General features: G+C 39.6%; 1 protein-coding gene across 4 annotated transcripts in view; it reads right to left on the bottom strand.

The window, feature by feature from the left end:
- The window catches only part of pde4ca (phosphodiesterase 4C, cAMP-specific a), a 40,027-nt gene that overhangs the window by 12,576 nt on the left and 12,204 nt on the right, over positions 1-15,247 (bottom strand). For all 4 annotated transcript variants that reach the window (XM_044367000.1, XM_044366997.1, XM_044366999.1 and 1 more), the window contains exon 2: positions 119-310. In XM_044367000.1, coding sequence (XP_044222935.1) covers positions 119-310 — 192 coding nt within the window. The remainder of the gene's footprint in view (positions 1-118; positions 311-15,247) is intronic.

Below are 15,247 nucleotides of genomic sequence, written 5' to 3'. Positions count from 1 at the left end.
CAACCCATTCTGCTTAACACGCAACAAACATAAAACATCGTACATTATGTATGAGAGCGACTCACAAAGAAATACAGTACATCGACAGTGTGGACGGATGAGTTGGAGATGAACTTACAAGTCACTGGCAGTGGAGGAGTTTCTGGAAGGACCTTTGGGTGACAGGTCAAAGTCAGAGTCCGAGCGGTAAAGGAAGGATTCCCTCCGCTGGCTGTGAGGAAAGTTGGCCTGTATGACCACACCAGAGCCAGGGCTGGCCTGGGGGTCCAGGGGACTGCGCCCCACTGACAATCCATTCTCTACATCAAAACTGTGGAGAAAGAGGAAGAGAGAGAGAGAGAGAGAGTATATAAAAAATGTGTTTAAAAAGCTTGTAGATGCTACAGCATGGAAAGGAAATAAAAGAAACATCCATCCATCCATCCAAGACATTCCTACTACTAGTTTGAACAAATCTCCTGTAGAGCGTCTGTGCATGCATGCAACAGGAAGCATGTTTTCCTGTATGAATCTGTTTCTGGACGTAACAAACACAGCACATCACCTTTTAACAACTGTCAACAATGTTATAAGATATACACAGACTGACTGGATGTTACAGTTTGAGCTGTGACTGCGGTGTCCTTTCCCACAAATCAGTTTCAATTCGTCCTATGCATGTAGTTGCATGACAATGAATGGATCAATAAGGATTGATAAGACTACAGATTTAATCTGGTGATGAAAACATTATGTGGCCGTAGACTGTCCAACTAACATGTGAAGCAGCTCTTTTGAAAAGGTAGACAAAGCAGTGTAGAGATCCCAGTTTCGACTTCAGTGGACAATGAGAGGGAGAAAACGAACAAGGAACATACAATAGTCTGGATTTAAAAATATCACAAGCTTTCATCACTGTGTAGAAACTGAGCTGTTTATCTCTCAAACAGGGAAAAAACTGATTTAGAAGGAAGTGTTACCATTATAAACCAGTAAAGACCACAATAAGAGCTAAAAATGAATAATTTAAGAGGGTCACCACAAGGATATGATAGTGTGAAACATGTGGGAATGCAAGTTATCACACTGATATAGTAGACTAAAATCAGCGCTGCATTTAAATCTGTACAACAATGGTGATATGAAAAAACAACAAAAGTAGACTGAAAACACAATGAGGAAGTGTTGAGAGCCACAGACAATAAATCACTTCTGATTCTGCTGGCTGCATGTGAATGATCTTCCTGCTGCAGCTGAGCTGATCATAAATGACGCACAGAGCTATTTAAATCAAATCTACCATTGATGCTAAAAAACAAAGAGTAGATGACAGAAAATATCTCTCTCTCTTCTGTTTCCTCCGAAGATTTTAAGCAAATCAAGGGAAGCCAACCTGTCTGCACGTACTTGAAATAAACAGTCACATACTGATCAGCCTGGAAAAAAAAAACAGTTACAACATGGACGACATGATGTGTGCTTCATTAAAGGTGTGAAGCCTGTGTGGCTAGTGTCATGCAGGTGTGTGAACATCCAGAGGAGGTCTGCATGAGTGTGTGGTGAAGGACTGAGAGTGAACAGCGGGTATAAAATTAGCATCAGAGTATTGACGTGGGGTCATGTGAGTGTAAGTCTAAAAATAGCCCGGCGTTCAGGTGAGGAGGAGTTCCTCCTGATCAAACATGATCTGACTATGGAGAAAAACACCAAATAAAGGCACGGCGATGGCCCCTCTTCACAGTCTGGGCACGTTTCTGCCTTGATCCACATCTCTATTTTCCCACAGCCACTCTGCCGACATGTGAACCTGGAGAGACTCTGTCAGCCTGTAGCTCAGTTTGGCAACACGTCTCCTTTTCTAAACAGTCTGAGGATCTCCAGAAAAGAAACCCAGGCTTTAGCAAAACAACCATTAGCAGAACGTGGAGGATTTTGGACGGGCGTATGCAAAGAAATACACTCAATCTTTTCTCAAATAAATACTGCAGGGGAATTGATAGACAAATATAAAAAATATTTGAAACCCAAGGCAAACACAAACTGGAACTGAGAACACGAGTGTTAAGATGGAAATGTCTGTTGATGATAAGTGTGGGAAATAATGTAACACAATACCAAAACATCATTAAAGTCACTAGTAGGCTACATCACAAAGTACTGAACAACGCAGCTCTAAATACACATGCAGCTGTGTGAGTTTCATAGGTTACATTACAAGCCAACTGTGATTTTATTTGATCAACGCTGTTCAACAGAATAGACCTTTTTCTAAGGCAGATGTTTTGACTTGAGCGTAGGTGTAATTAATAACATTAACAGTTGTGCCATGTAACTGGCACAACTGTAATGCTGCCATTGTTAATGCTATCAATTACACCTGTGTGTTACCATGAGAGCACGTTTTAATTGAACTCAGATTACTGTAAACCAATCAATAGATCCTTTTCACAGCAGACAATTTGACTTGTCACAGCAGGAAAAGCACAAGTGGGATTAATAACATCGATGATGACTGTGTTGCATTTAGGTAAGCCAGTTCCAGGGCTCTGGTATTACTGGTATTACTACATGGCTTACTGGGACACTTAAAGGAATGGAGACACATTAGTGCTTTAAGGTAAATGCGAACGTCAGCATGCTAACATGATCACAATGACAATGCTATGAGGTGTAATGTTCGTTTAGCGCGTTAGCATGCTAATATTAGCTAAATAGCACTAAACACACAGTACAGCTGAGGAAGATGGAGATTAGTTTTGTAATGGAAGTATTGGACACATTTTTAAAACTGACCTGATGATGGCACTAGATGAAAAGTTAAGAGAGCAGCAAAGTTATTAAAATTCATCCTGAAGCGGACATGAATGTCTAACCCAAGACATTTCCCTAAAAACCAGCCTCGTGGTGATGCAGGAGGAAAAGTCAAGGGATCCCCAAAGTCATTAGGATTTATCCTCTGGGGACCATGAATGTCTGTAGAAAAATTTATTTTAACAGTAATTCATTCAGTAGTTATCAAAATATTTCAGTCAGAACCAAAGTGGTGGACGACTGACCAGCCATCCTAAGAGCCAAAATTGAATACTACAACAAAATACAGGCTGATTTCTACAGCACTCTATAGTAACAACTATATAGTAACAACAGCTGCAGCATGAAAACATCACATTCACTCCTCTTTCCACTCCTTTCTCCCTGCTGCCCTCCTAGGATGCTGCATGAGGACAAGACGTTGGTGTGTTACTGGCTATTACGTAACAGCAGCTGAACAGAAGCCCCCGTTCCTCCATTCGTGTGACAGATTCAGACACACTGACTGCACTATACATAGCCAAGGAGAGGAGTCAGAGGGAGGGGAGAGACAGCGGGGTGGTGGGGTGAGGAAAGAGAGCAAGGCTGAGGTAAAATAGGGCAAAGAGAGAGTGAGAGTAAATAAAATTTCAAAGAGGAAGAGAGAACAGCCTGTTCTGAGACACGTAAGTGAGGGACTTTTGGTCTCGACTGTGCCAGTTTGGTTTGAGTTTATAGGATGCAAGTGTGGATTTTGAAAGTGTGTAAGTGTGTGTGTGTGTGTGTGTGTACATCACAGGATTAATAATCATTTTGACAGGAAGGATTCAACCCGTCTAACATGTGTCAGTGGTGTATTTATGTGCCACAGCGGTACAACGTGCAACCTTGTAACAACACCCGTAATGTGTGTAGTTTTGATCTGTCAGCACTCATATCATGCCCGCACGGTTACTACGAGTACACATGTAGCTCAGAGATTCACCACTCTTTATCTTTTCCTGTTTTCTCCATCTATCTCGTTCTGTCTTCCCTAATGATGCTGCACCCCTGGCTGTTCCTGCATACTCTGACCACAAACTCGTTTCTATTTTTGTTTCTGCGCCACGCTTCTGTCTCTATGCAGCTAAATTTAGCTTCCCCCGTGCATGGGGAATAGACCGAGAGAGGCAGCGATGCAGCTAAAAATAGGGTTTCAGGTAGAATACAGAGTCCTAACCCTCCCCTCTCTGCTCCCTCTGCATCACAGAGCAGCGGATTCTTCCCTCCATTCATGAATATTTATGGAGAGGTTTCTATTTGAAGCCGATGCCGGGCTAAAATTAGATCACAGATCAAAATATCGCCCACGTCTTTCCCTCGCTGCTGTTTCACTTCCAGTTTTCTCTGCTTTCTCTCTCACTCAGCTGTTGTGAGTTCAGCACAGAGTCCCGACTTACTCATAACACTAGACTATTTATTTGTTTTACTTACACGCGCACAGACAAAATACTATTGTACACATCAATATGTATGCCTCACATGATTCCCAGGAGTACAGTCAAAATGATCTCCCTTTTGGTTTATATGATTTAGGATAAAGGCGTCAATATACACAGTAGTATGAACAACGAGAGTAGTTGTTGCCAAGGTAACAACCAGTGGGGTTTCCAAATAAACTATGTGGAGGTGAAAATGTTCAGTATCAGAGTGTTGATTCAGTTTTAAGGCGTTTGTATTGTTGTTGGTGTGCTGGATTGCATTATATTTCCTTTTCCATTAAACCAGTTTAACATCAAAACAGCAGCTAAATTGTAAAATAAAACAGACCATTTTTATTAAAATTAACGGTTTTAATATGGACCAATTTTTCTCTAGTTGTGAAATTTATATTGTACTATTGTACATATTAAATTCATACTGAAAAAACGTGTATTTTCTAATGCAGGGAGCAGTGACGGAGTGAACATACTCCTAATGTGAAACCATGATCTTCCATTGTGTTTTGCACACCTCCATTGTCTTTAAGCACACAGTTTACAAAATGTACACTAAATATGTCAACCGAAGCATTTTGTGTTTTTAAGGGGTCAAAGGTCAGCGTTCAGGCTTAGCGTGCATGTCGTCTGGACAGGAAGCTCCCACAGAAGCACAGTGGCTGGTCTTCAAATACGACTCCATTGTCTTTGTGTCTTTCACATGCCAACCAGTCGCACCAGTCCACCCACCCACCTCTTCTCTCCTTCCCTGACACCCTCCCTCTCTCCCTTTTTCTCAGCCTCAGCCACAAGCGACAAAAATAAAAACAACAGAATGGATATTCTTTAAAATTACCCTGTTGAGTGGGAGGGTGTTGTTTAATAATACACCAGATAAACTTGTTGGTGAGTGATGGCTGATGTGTGGTAGGCGCTGTCTTGAGAACTGAAATGAATCTATACAATTACTCTGAGTACAGGGTCCCTCTACTGGGCTCTGTTAAGACTGCAGGAGCTGCCTGATCTGGATAAATGGAAATAAACTGTAGAGATGAAACAATTAGTCGAATAATCTATTAGTAAAAAAATGATCTACATGAACAGATAATTTATTAACCGTTTATGTCATTTTTATAGAAAAAAATTTCTGGTTCCAGCTTCTTAAATAAAAAGATTTCCTGCTTTTATTTGTCTTATATGATATGATGTCTTTTGGTTTAGAACTGTGTTCGGACAAATTAAATATTTTGAAGATGTCCACTTGGGCTATGGAAACTTGTGATGGACATTTGTCACTATTTTCTGACATTTTATAACAAACAAAGAAGCAAAAAAAATATCTATAAATCGACAAAATATTCAGCAGATTAATCTATAATGAAAAGAATAGCTGGTTGCAGCCCTAATAAACTGTATAAGCAGTGTATCAGTGAGCATGACTGGATGATTGGGATGACATTTATATCACAATATTAGTAGGAATATTTTTCTGGTATCAAAATATATCTCAGTGTGACAACTGTCATATGATATGACAAACACAAGATGCTATTGTATTGTATTGCACTGCATTACATCAGAAAAAAAAAAATCTGTTCACATGTGTAAAGCAAAACTAATTTTGTTAGTTTTCAATCACAATTTGCTCAGAATCAATAATTTGAACGACAGAACTTTCTAAGACAACTGTCTAAGTACAATATTTGATACAATACCTTATCATCCAAATACAATTTCACTGACAGTTGATAGACGATAATATTTAATTATCGCCAGGCTCTATCAGTGAGAAAGATTAAAAATGCTTCCATGTGCAGAGAAGGTGAATGAATCTAATATAAAAGATAACAAACAAGCTGAAACACATGCAGCAGACCTTCATCGGGATCAATATGGTTAAATAGATTCATCCTAATTTGGCCTCCGCATTTGCACAAATCTGCCTCAAAGGCACCTGTGCATGCACATGGACAGAGGTGCACACACCTGATTAACCTTCTCTAATCTAAAGACCAAACTGGAGCCAGCATTCCTGAGCATCATAAAGCCTTTTACAAAAAAAAAAGTCTAAAGAGAGAGGTGTGTTACGGCGTTTGTTATTTAAGTGGCTGACTGGTAAGAAGTGTGATTGATGGTAACCTGTCAGTGGCCCTGATACTCGACACCCCGCCTGCGTCACCGCCTGTCACGGCAACGTCAATCCCATCTGGGGAGCATTAAAATACAGGAGCTACGGGGCAGAGCGCGAGAGAGAGAGAGGAGATAGGCCTGTAAACCAGGGCAAGCTGTCATCTGAACCTTCATTCATCATTCCCAGGCCTTTGCTGTGGCACAGCCAGAGGTAGAATTAGTTACACCAGAGCAGACTCGCAGGACCGGCTCAGCCATTTATTCAAAAGACATTTAAAGAAGGCAGGGAGCACTTATTAGACGTAATGTGGATCTCATTCTGTGACGCTCGAGAGTATTGTATTTCCTACGATAATTTGAAATAATTTGCACTTATTCACCATTGTGTGACAATGAGCATGTTGATAGCAGTAAGAAGTGAAGGAGGAGCTGCAAAGAAGTGTTTTTTTTTTCATACCGCTGTGTTTAAGCATTGTAATCTAGGCTGTATATATCTGCGCTGCATGACACATTAAAGATGTTCTGGAGAAAACAGGGATTAGTAATGGCTTAATGAGACCACAGAGTTCAGCTGAGAGTGAACACGCTCAAGACACAGAACAAAGTGAACCGAGGATGACCTACAGAGGTGTTAAATATGGCCAAATTTCAAAATTTTTTTATGTTAACCAGTTTATTTTAATGCAATAGTCAGCAGTGTGCGTTGTGGGATCAAAGTAGTTTGGTTGTTTTTGCTCTAATGTTCCTGTGGCCCCTCACACAGAGGGAAAACCACCCTGTTTGTTTGTCTTGCCTTTCCTCTCTTTTCCTGTGACATCAAAATATTTGCACACTCTGCAACTTGATGGAGGCCAGTGTGTTTTTATGTGTTTATACCTACATGAGCTCACCATAGTCTTCTTACTGTACCCCGTCTTTATGCCCAGTACGTGCTGGTGAGCTGTAATGAAGTCTTGGTTGGATGTCAAACAGCTGCACAGCTGACAGGTTGTCTTTGACTTTAGACTGTTGTATCTTTGGAATACTTTTACTATGCAATATGAACTCTGATTACTTACTATACTTACTATATATGTATATATATATATATATATATATATATATATATGTGTGTGTATATATATATATATATATATATATATATATATATATATATATATATATATATATATATATATATATATATGTATATATATATGTATGTATATATATATATATATATATATATATATATATATATATATATATATATATATATATATATATATATGTATATATATATGTATATATATATATGTATATATATATAGATATATAATTTCAGTGGCACGACTCATGCATGGGTGGCAGCCTGCAAGAAAACATTAAATGTGGCTCCCTGCCTTCCCTGTTTGCACTCTTGTCTCTGTTACTGACTAATCCCCCCTTGTTAAAAAACAAGAAGGAAACACACTACATATACACGTATGTATATCCTCCTCAATACATTCAACAATGAAACAATGAATTTAAAAGTTTAGTTGCTGTGATTTCAGAAAACATGTATGAAACAAAAACAGAGCATATACGTCAACCTTTTCAAATAACAGCTAAGTTTAGACATTATGCAACTGCAACATAAATGTATATATGTCCATTGTTCAGAATCAGGCAGCGAATAATGTTTTTAAAAGAATCTGAGCCGGTGTTACAGTAGCTGACACAACAGAAAGGCAGGAACACATAATGACTTCAGTGACCTTTTTATAAAACAAGTCAGTGCTGAACAGAATTATGAGGCGTACGGTATAATGGGACAACTTTGTATGGAGCCAGTGATGTGAAAAAGATGTCATTGTTTCTTTTTGTTTCTGTTTGTTTGTGGACAGGAAGTGTTTGCCCTCTGACAGGATGGAAATTTGATTAAGTAATAGCTGGTTATTTTAACTAATACAATGATTCTGTGAATATTTGCATCGATTATTGAGAAAATATAACTGAACAAAAGAAGAAACAATTATTTTTATCAGGCAATATTTGTTTTTCAAAAATAGATTAGTGCGCAGACAGACACAGACACACACTCATACTGACAGTCACCTAACGGACTTATTTCAAAACCAGCAGCTGGTCTATAAATTAAACAAGTGTGTACGTGTGTGTGGTCACTGTCTTACTGCACTTGAGTGTATAATACAGTCAGTCCACTGTGATTAAGTCAGAACAGTTTATTTTACTATGAACTCAGAACAGCCAAAAGAAAGAGACAGACAGAAAAAGAAAGACAAAACTAGCGAGTGTACGTGTGTGTGTGTGTGTGTGTGTGTGCAATCATTATTATATGTGAGCTGTACTCTCAGTGTCTCAGCGTCCCCCTCTCTGGCGGCCGTAATCACCGTCTCAGAGCCCAACCCTCTTCCTTCAGACTTTTCCTTTGGAAAACAACACAACGCCGTCACAACGCCTGCACTGGTGGACGTGGAGCGTGCGCTGACCTCTGATGCACTTTGAAGTATGAAGTGGCTGCTGAGAACAGTCTCTCTCTCTCTCTCCCAATCATCGATCGATTGATACAGTATAAGCAGTAGTGTGGTGCAATATCATGACCAGGGAGACAATTGTATCAGCTGCAGTTGTGCTGTGTATCTCCCCCCAGCAGAGAGCAAGAGAAAAAAGCGATTTGTCCATTTTAAATAAGAAAGTTGAGTTTTTCTCACACTCCTAAAAATCTACAGTTTGGTTTTTAGTTGCATAAGCTCTTATCAGTTGCAAAAAAAACCCCAACAATTACAAGCAGTCAAATTTGTTGAGAAATTCTTGCATTTTTGTCCCTGTTGTATGAAATTAAGCTTGCATAACCAATCTTCCACTGTACACGCATTCTTTTGGTTCAAATACTGCTGTTTGCCTTTACCTCAATGAACTTTAAAAATTAGCCTCACTGGCAGGAAGACAAACTGTAGAATAATATGTGGACAGTTAGCCAAGGACATCCTACATATTGTACATACTGTACTCATTTACACTGTAGACCATTGTTTAAGGTGGAAGTGCACAGTAGGCCAGACATACAGTATATTATATCTTAAATAAATATGCCATTACAGGGGAAAAAACCCCTTTAAAATAAGGACACTTCTTATAACACTGTGTAAAAGTCAACAGCGTGAAGTGTGAAGCACTAGCAGAGGTCATTTTAATAAACCTGAGTGAGTTGGAGACCTGGAGAGATTTACAGTGAGTCATAAGAGAGTCCTCATCTACCTACACACACATTCACACAAACACACACACACACACACACACACACACTCACACACCAAGGACTCCAGTCTCTGTTATCCTCCAGGATCGTATAGCACACCAAAGAAAACATAGAAGTGAGAAGAGAAGAATCAGAAGAAAAAGAAAATGCAAGCGGTGGGTCCGAAGGTGAGAAGAGACACGAAGAGAGGAAGAGAGAAAGAGGGGAGAGAGAGAAGTTCATAACCTGGTCTATAAAAGAGTCGTAATATGATCAGCGGGAGGTATTAATGGTAACAGTCCCTAAAGTGAGAAGAGGCCACATAGAAACACTTTTCTGACATCAGGTGGGAAGAGAGTAGGAACTAAATGTGTGATGATGACATTACTGAAAATGCTGAACCCTTAAATGAAATACAAGGTCAGTAAAGGGAACAAGGTGAGTCAAAGAACATGAACAATGTTTATCGTACAACTTTAGGAAATGAAACACACATGTGGTCTAACTTTACAGGTTCGAATGCAAGGCAAAGTTTCAAAACGTACTTCTCGCTTAAAGCTTCAATACAAATTTGCAGTACCCTGATGCCAAATACTCCTCAGGATATCACAAGAGAAAAGCTGGCAATCCATCAGACACCTTTGCACAGAACACATGCAAACACACACACACACACACACACAGGCACGTAATTGCACAATTATGTGCTACGAAAAAAAAGTGATTCCTGTGTCTGGAAAGCTCATCACTGGACAGTAAAGTTGTGGGGTTTTTTAGGAGAGCAGTCCTGTCACACTGCAAATACTCAGCCGCGGCTTAACTCGTTTGTCTTTGCACGAACACACAGGTTCAAGCCGAACATCATATCCCGCATTAGTAGAGTGTAAGTTTGTGTGTGTCTGCGTGTGTGAGGCCTGCAACCCAACACCAGCGACCTGTTCCTCCTGTCTGTGAGGGAGATAAATGACGGTCCATGACGCTCCCTGTGGGCCAGACCACCATTAAAAGCCGCTGATGATTTAAGAAATGCTTTGGAAACACTTTCAGACACATTCATTAGGACAAAATGCCTTTTGGCTGTGATGTCTTCTCCCCTTTGCCAGGACCAGTCAGAGTTATGCTCTGTGGAGGGCATGAGATGACTTAATAATGCCTGCAAATGAGTAGATTCACGTACTGTGACTGAGAGCTAGAAATCATTTATAAAGACCACATTGACCTGGCAAATTTAGATAATAATTGACCTCTGAGTTTATGTACACAAATTTATCTGTAACAAGAATAAAACAAAAAGCTGCCTGACAGACTTTGGCGTCTGAAATATCAAATCGTGTCCAACATTCACACTTGGAGATTTCGATAAATCAAGCGGATGAAGACTTCTCTTTTCCCCTCCTCTTCTCCCAGGTCAAACTGACAGGGGAGAATATTTGGTTTCTAAGAAATGCACTTCTAAAGCTCAATGTCAGTTACCTCACTCACATGCAACCCGCCAGAACTGTCATCTTTGTAAAGCTCTTAATTCATATTAAATTACTCCGTGCATAAATCACACTCCCTCACTCCCAAACACCCAACAAAGCTCATACTTGTATTTGCTGTCAGAGTTCATTTAGAAATAATCTCTACGGCTCTGTAGAATTTTTCCATTCCTTTCCTGGCTGTCATAACTTGCATAATGCTCCGTGTCATTGCCACTTCATTTTATACTTGGCCCTCAGCAGGTAAGTATTGAGGGAAATTGGATCAATGACCTGTGGACATACAGCAGACTGTAAAAGGTTTGAGAGCAGTTGAGAGAAGTAACATGGATCAAATTGATAGAGCTAATTAATCAGCATTTAATTTTCAGTCTAAAATGAAAACAAAGTTATTTGTAATTGTGAAACAATTGTTAACATTTGCTAATTAGCACTAAACACAAAGTACAGCTGATTGGAGCATCATCAGTTCTGCAGGTATTTGGTTATAAAATTAAAGGATATTTTTCTCGTGTACAAATCTCGTGTACAGAGTCAAACCAACAGTGAAATAATAAAGTTAGATGCTTTTAATTGAAAATTGATAAAGATTAAAGTTCTCTGAGAAATTCACAATGCACAATGTAATACAAAGTCAAGGGGGTTGTGATATGTAGCACAACAAGCTAGTGAAGCAGTGCAAACTGAACATGACGTCTGTCTTACGTCTAACTGCTCTCCGGAGACAAACTACCGTGATCATAATCTTTGTGGTGAAGGAACATGTCACCCAGTGCAGCGGTTTGACTTATTGACATGTTTTTAATAGTATTTGGATAACAATGGAGGTCTATGGCACAACGGAACACCCTTTAATGTTGGACCAATTAAGAATTTGACCTGATGATGGCGCTAGATGAAACATTGAGGATTCACCGACTTTATTACAATTCATCCTGATTAAAGCATTTAATGTCTGAACCAAATGCCATGGCGACCCATCTCATAGTTGTTGAGAGATGCCATTTAAAACAAAAAATGTCAACTTCCTGGTAGCACTAGAAAGATTCGTTCTTTGAGGACCTTGAATTGTCTTTACAATAGTTGTTGAGATATTTCAGTCTGGACCAAACTGGTGGACCAACCAACTGCCTGACCAACATCGTCATCCTCAGAATTACGCCAGTGTGGCGCAAACAAAAAAAACATAAGCATTATACTGTTCCTAGCTGCTAAATAAGATCAAATTAAATGTTCCTTACAGACTGCTTTCATTTACTTCGTGAGGCAGCTGGATTCGCGAGATCACAACATCATGTGATAATGCATCTTGTCAGGTTTCAAATTATGCGCTTGCGCTTAAACCACCGGGGGTTCGGACCAATCAGCATCCTATGAGGATTCTTGCGTGATCTCGTCAATCCAGCTGCCTCGCAAGGTAAGATGGTGAGAGACACTGATAGACAGATGGTTCATCCAATCACCTGCCAAGTATTTTTTGAAGGTGCCTGCCCTTTTCCCAAACAGCTTCCAAGGACAACTTCTCAGATGGTTCTGTGTAACAAACCATCTGGTGCGTCAGGTTATGCTTCCATGGCTTAAAACCAATTTCTGGTCCATAAAATTCAATCAAAGGATAAAAGAATGCAGCATAAAAGCCAGTAAGCTACTACTTTCGCGAAAATTCACTGTTGATCCTCTTATCTGTCCTCTTTTAGGAAAAGCAAGTGTTACCTTTACAGCCACAAGTTGAAAAAAGAAGCCAATAACCGTCCAAATGGGCAAAATAAACCATCACCACTCATCCAGAGATTTCTAACAGACAAACATAGTATGTGTAGTTTGCTCACAGACATGTAAAAACATGCATACCCAACGTATCCATCTAAGGAGAAAGGCTTACTGTTATCTGACTGTTGTCTTCTACAGTTAACTGAGATAATTGGGCTTTAAATCATGCACCAAAGGCACACGAGACGGTCTGGGTTTGGAGTCTGATGTCAAAAGCTGCAGATTTATATCCTTCCTCCCCCTGCAGGTTCATCTTGTCAGCTTTTCTAATGCCTACGTGAGGATGCACTGATGCATGAATATATTTTATATATACAAAAGGAACTCTAGCCGACATGTCTGAGTGCCTACATCAGCTCTCTGGATGTCACTTTATTACCAGCACTGCGGTCTGCTTTATGTGAATAGATAGAGGGAGGGGGATCGACTAAAAGAAAGAAGGAGAAATAAAGAGAGTAGAGAGAGAGAGAGAGTGAGGAGATTTACAATCAAAGCACCATCAATCATTTACTGTTGTCTGATGATTTAATACACATAAATACATCTTTCACTTTAGAAGTGTCAACTTCTTAAATATGAGATATTAATAGATTCCCAAAATGGTCACCGACAAGGCTGTTAATCTCGTGCTTCTCTGCTCCCCCTGCTACTGCCCCCCCCCCCCCCTCGCTATTCCTCCAGAGAATAAAATGGTGGTGGAGAATCTGGCTCTAACAGTCTGCTCTTCCATCACCATCACCGGCGTACCCGAGAGGATCAATACCGTGACCCAAATAAAGCTCCCTACTCTCAGTCTGTGATTCCCCTCTATGGGCACATTAACTGGTCGTCTTTTGCTGCTTTTAAAACTGCAGCATTGTGGACTGCTTTTTTAGATTGGTCTTAGGTTCAGTGTCCACAGGTGGAAGTAATCTGAGCAGTGGTGTGACATTTCCATACTTATACATTACCCCTCAAAGTCTGGCGTAAGGAGAGATTTTTGCTTGTTTAAGAGCAGAAGTCAATTACATTTCTTGGCACGGCTCTTCAGAGGAATGTAATTGAAGGGACAACTGCCCTTTAAATCCCCCCTAGCTCACAAATGTTTTGTATTACATCTGATAAACATGGCTCCTGCCTGAGAAAGAGGACAGAGGACCGTAATGTAAACACGACTTTATCTCTGAGTCCTCCCTCACAGCCTCCCTGCTGGCACTGAGGATTATGTGTGAAGCTAGATGGTTATGGTGGACTTTTCCTGTGAGAATATTTGTGCAGAGGACAGTTGCAGTGAAGCTACGTGGCAGACAGACACGCTTTATTGAGAAAGAGGACGTGTATATTACGCAGAGAACAAACAGGATTTGTAGTACTGTATAATAAATGTGCGCGATGTGTCTACTGTACACATTCACACACACTGGTTTTGTTTGTCTTAAGTGTGTATGAATGTGGTTCGTTCACATGTCGTGACTGACTGCGAAGTGACAGCGCAGGGAGAAGTTCTAAAGTTGCTGTTTAGAGAAGTAACAGACTGACTGGTGGTTACAGCACCAAAAATCAATACCTTAATTAAACCACCATGTAAAATCCATCTGTGAATTCACTGCAACTAACGACTGACTTCATCCAAAAGGTGAAAAGAGTGTTTCATGAATGTCTAGTGGGCTCATCAGTGAAACTGAAAATTTCTGAAAAGTATGCATGTAAATCTACTAAATTTTTGCTGCTATTTACTGTCTTTGATAGAAGTTTGCAGGTATTTAACAAAATGTTAACTGCAGATACAACCAACCACATTTCCACACTCCATTTACAATTACAGCTATTCTTCTGTGCAGCTTGCTACTTCATTTTCAAGTCTTGGCTGTCCTACTTAATAGAGTATAACCACAGTTCATTTGTCTTAAGCCACAACTGTGACTTGGCATGAGTGTTCATTTGCAGAATATACTAAATTACAGTATTAATTTCTAAGTTACATGGAGGGTTTTTTACCCAGACGCAGTGAAAAAAATGAAAATGATCCAAATTATTTCCACACATGTTCTCATGTTGATTCTTGACGGCATCAAGAAGCCTTCAAAATTAATAATTTGGGGTCTTTGTCAAAAAAAAAAAAACACTGTCCAGTTTAACAAATGAGGACACACCACAAGTGGTCAAGAGGAAATATGATGAAAAAAAAATATTTTGGGAAATGTAGATATGAACCAAAAACAACTGATAAGAGCAGAAGAATGTTTTTGTAAATATTGCAGCTGATAAAAACGGTCTAAAAGCTGTCTACAGATTTTAGATATTCATTTATAAAAGATAAGAAAGACTCCCATTCTCAAAATAAGTCCCAGTATAGTGCTGTAAGTCCAATATAGCATACGCTGCATATAGCATGTAGACATCTTTACTGTCCTGTTACAATTAATACTAATACAGAT

This window comes from Thunnus albacares, chromosome 12, assembly GCF_914725855.1.
Source record: "Thunnus albacares chromosome 12, fThuAlb1.1, whole genome shotgun sequence".
NCBI classification, from domain to species: domain Eukaryota; kingdom Metazoa; phylum Chordata; class Actinopteri; order Scombriformes; family Scombridae; genus Thunnus; species Thunnus albacares.
The sequence above is the reverse complement of the archived record's forward strand: the minus strand, read 5'-3'. Positions and strand labels throughout refer to the sequence as shown.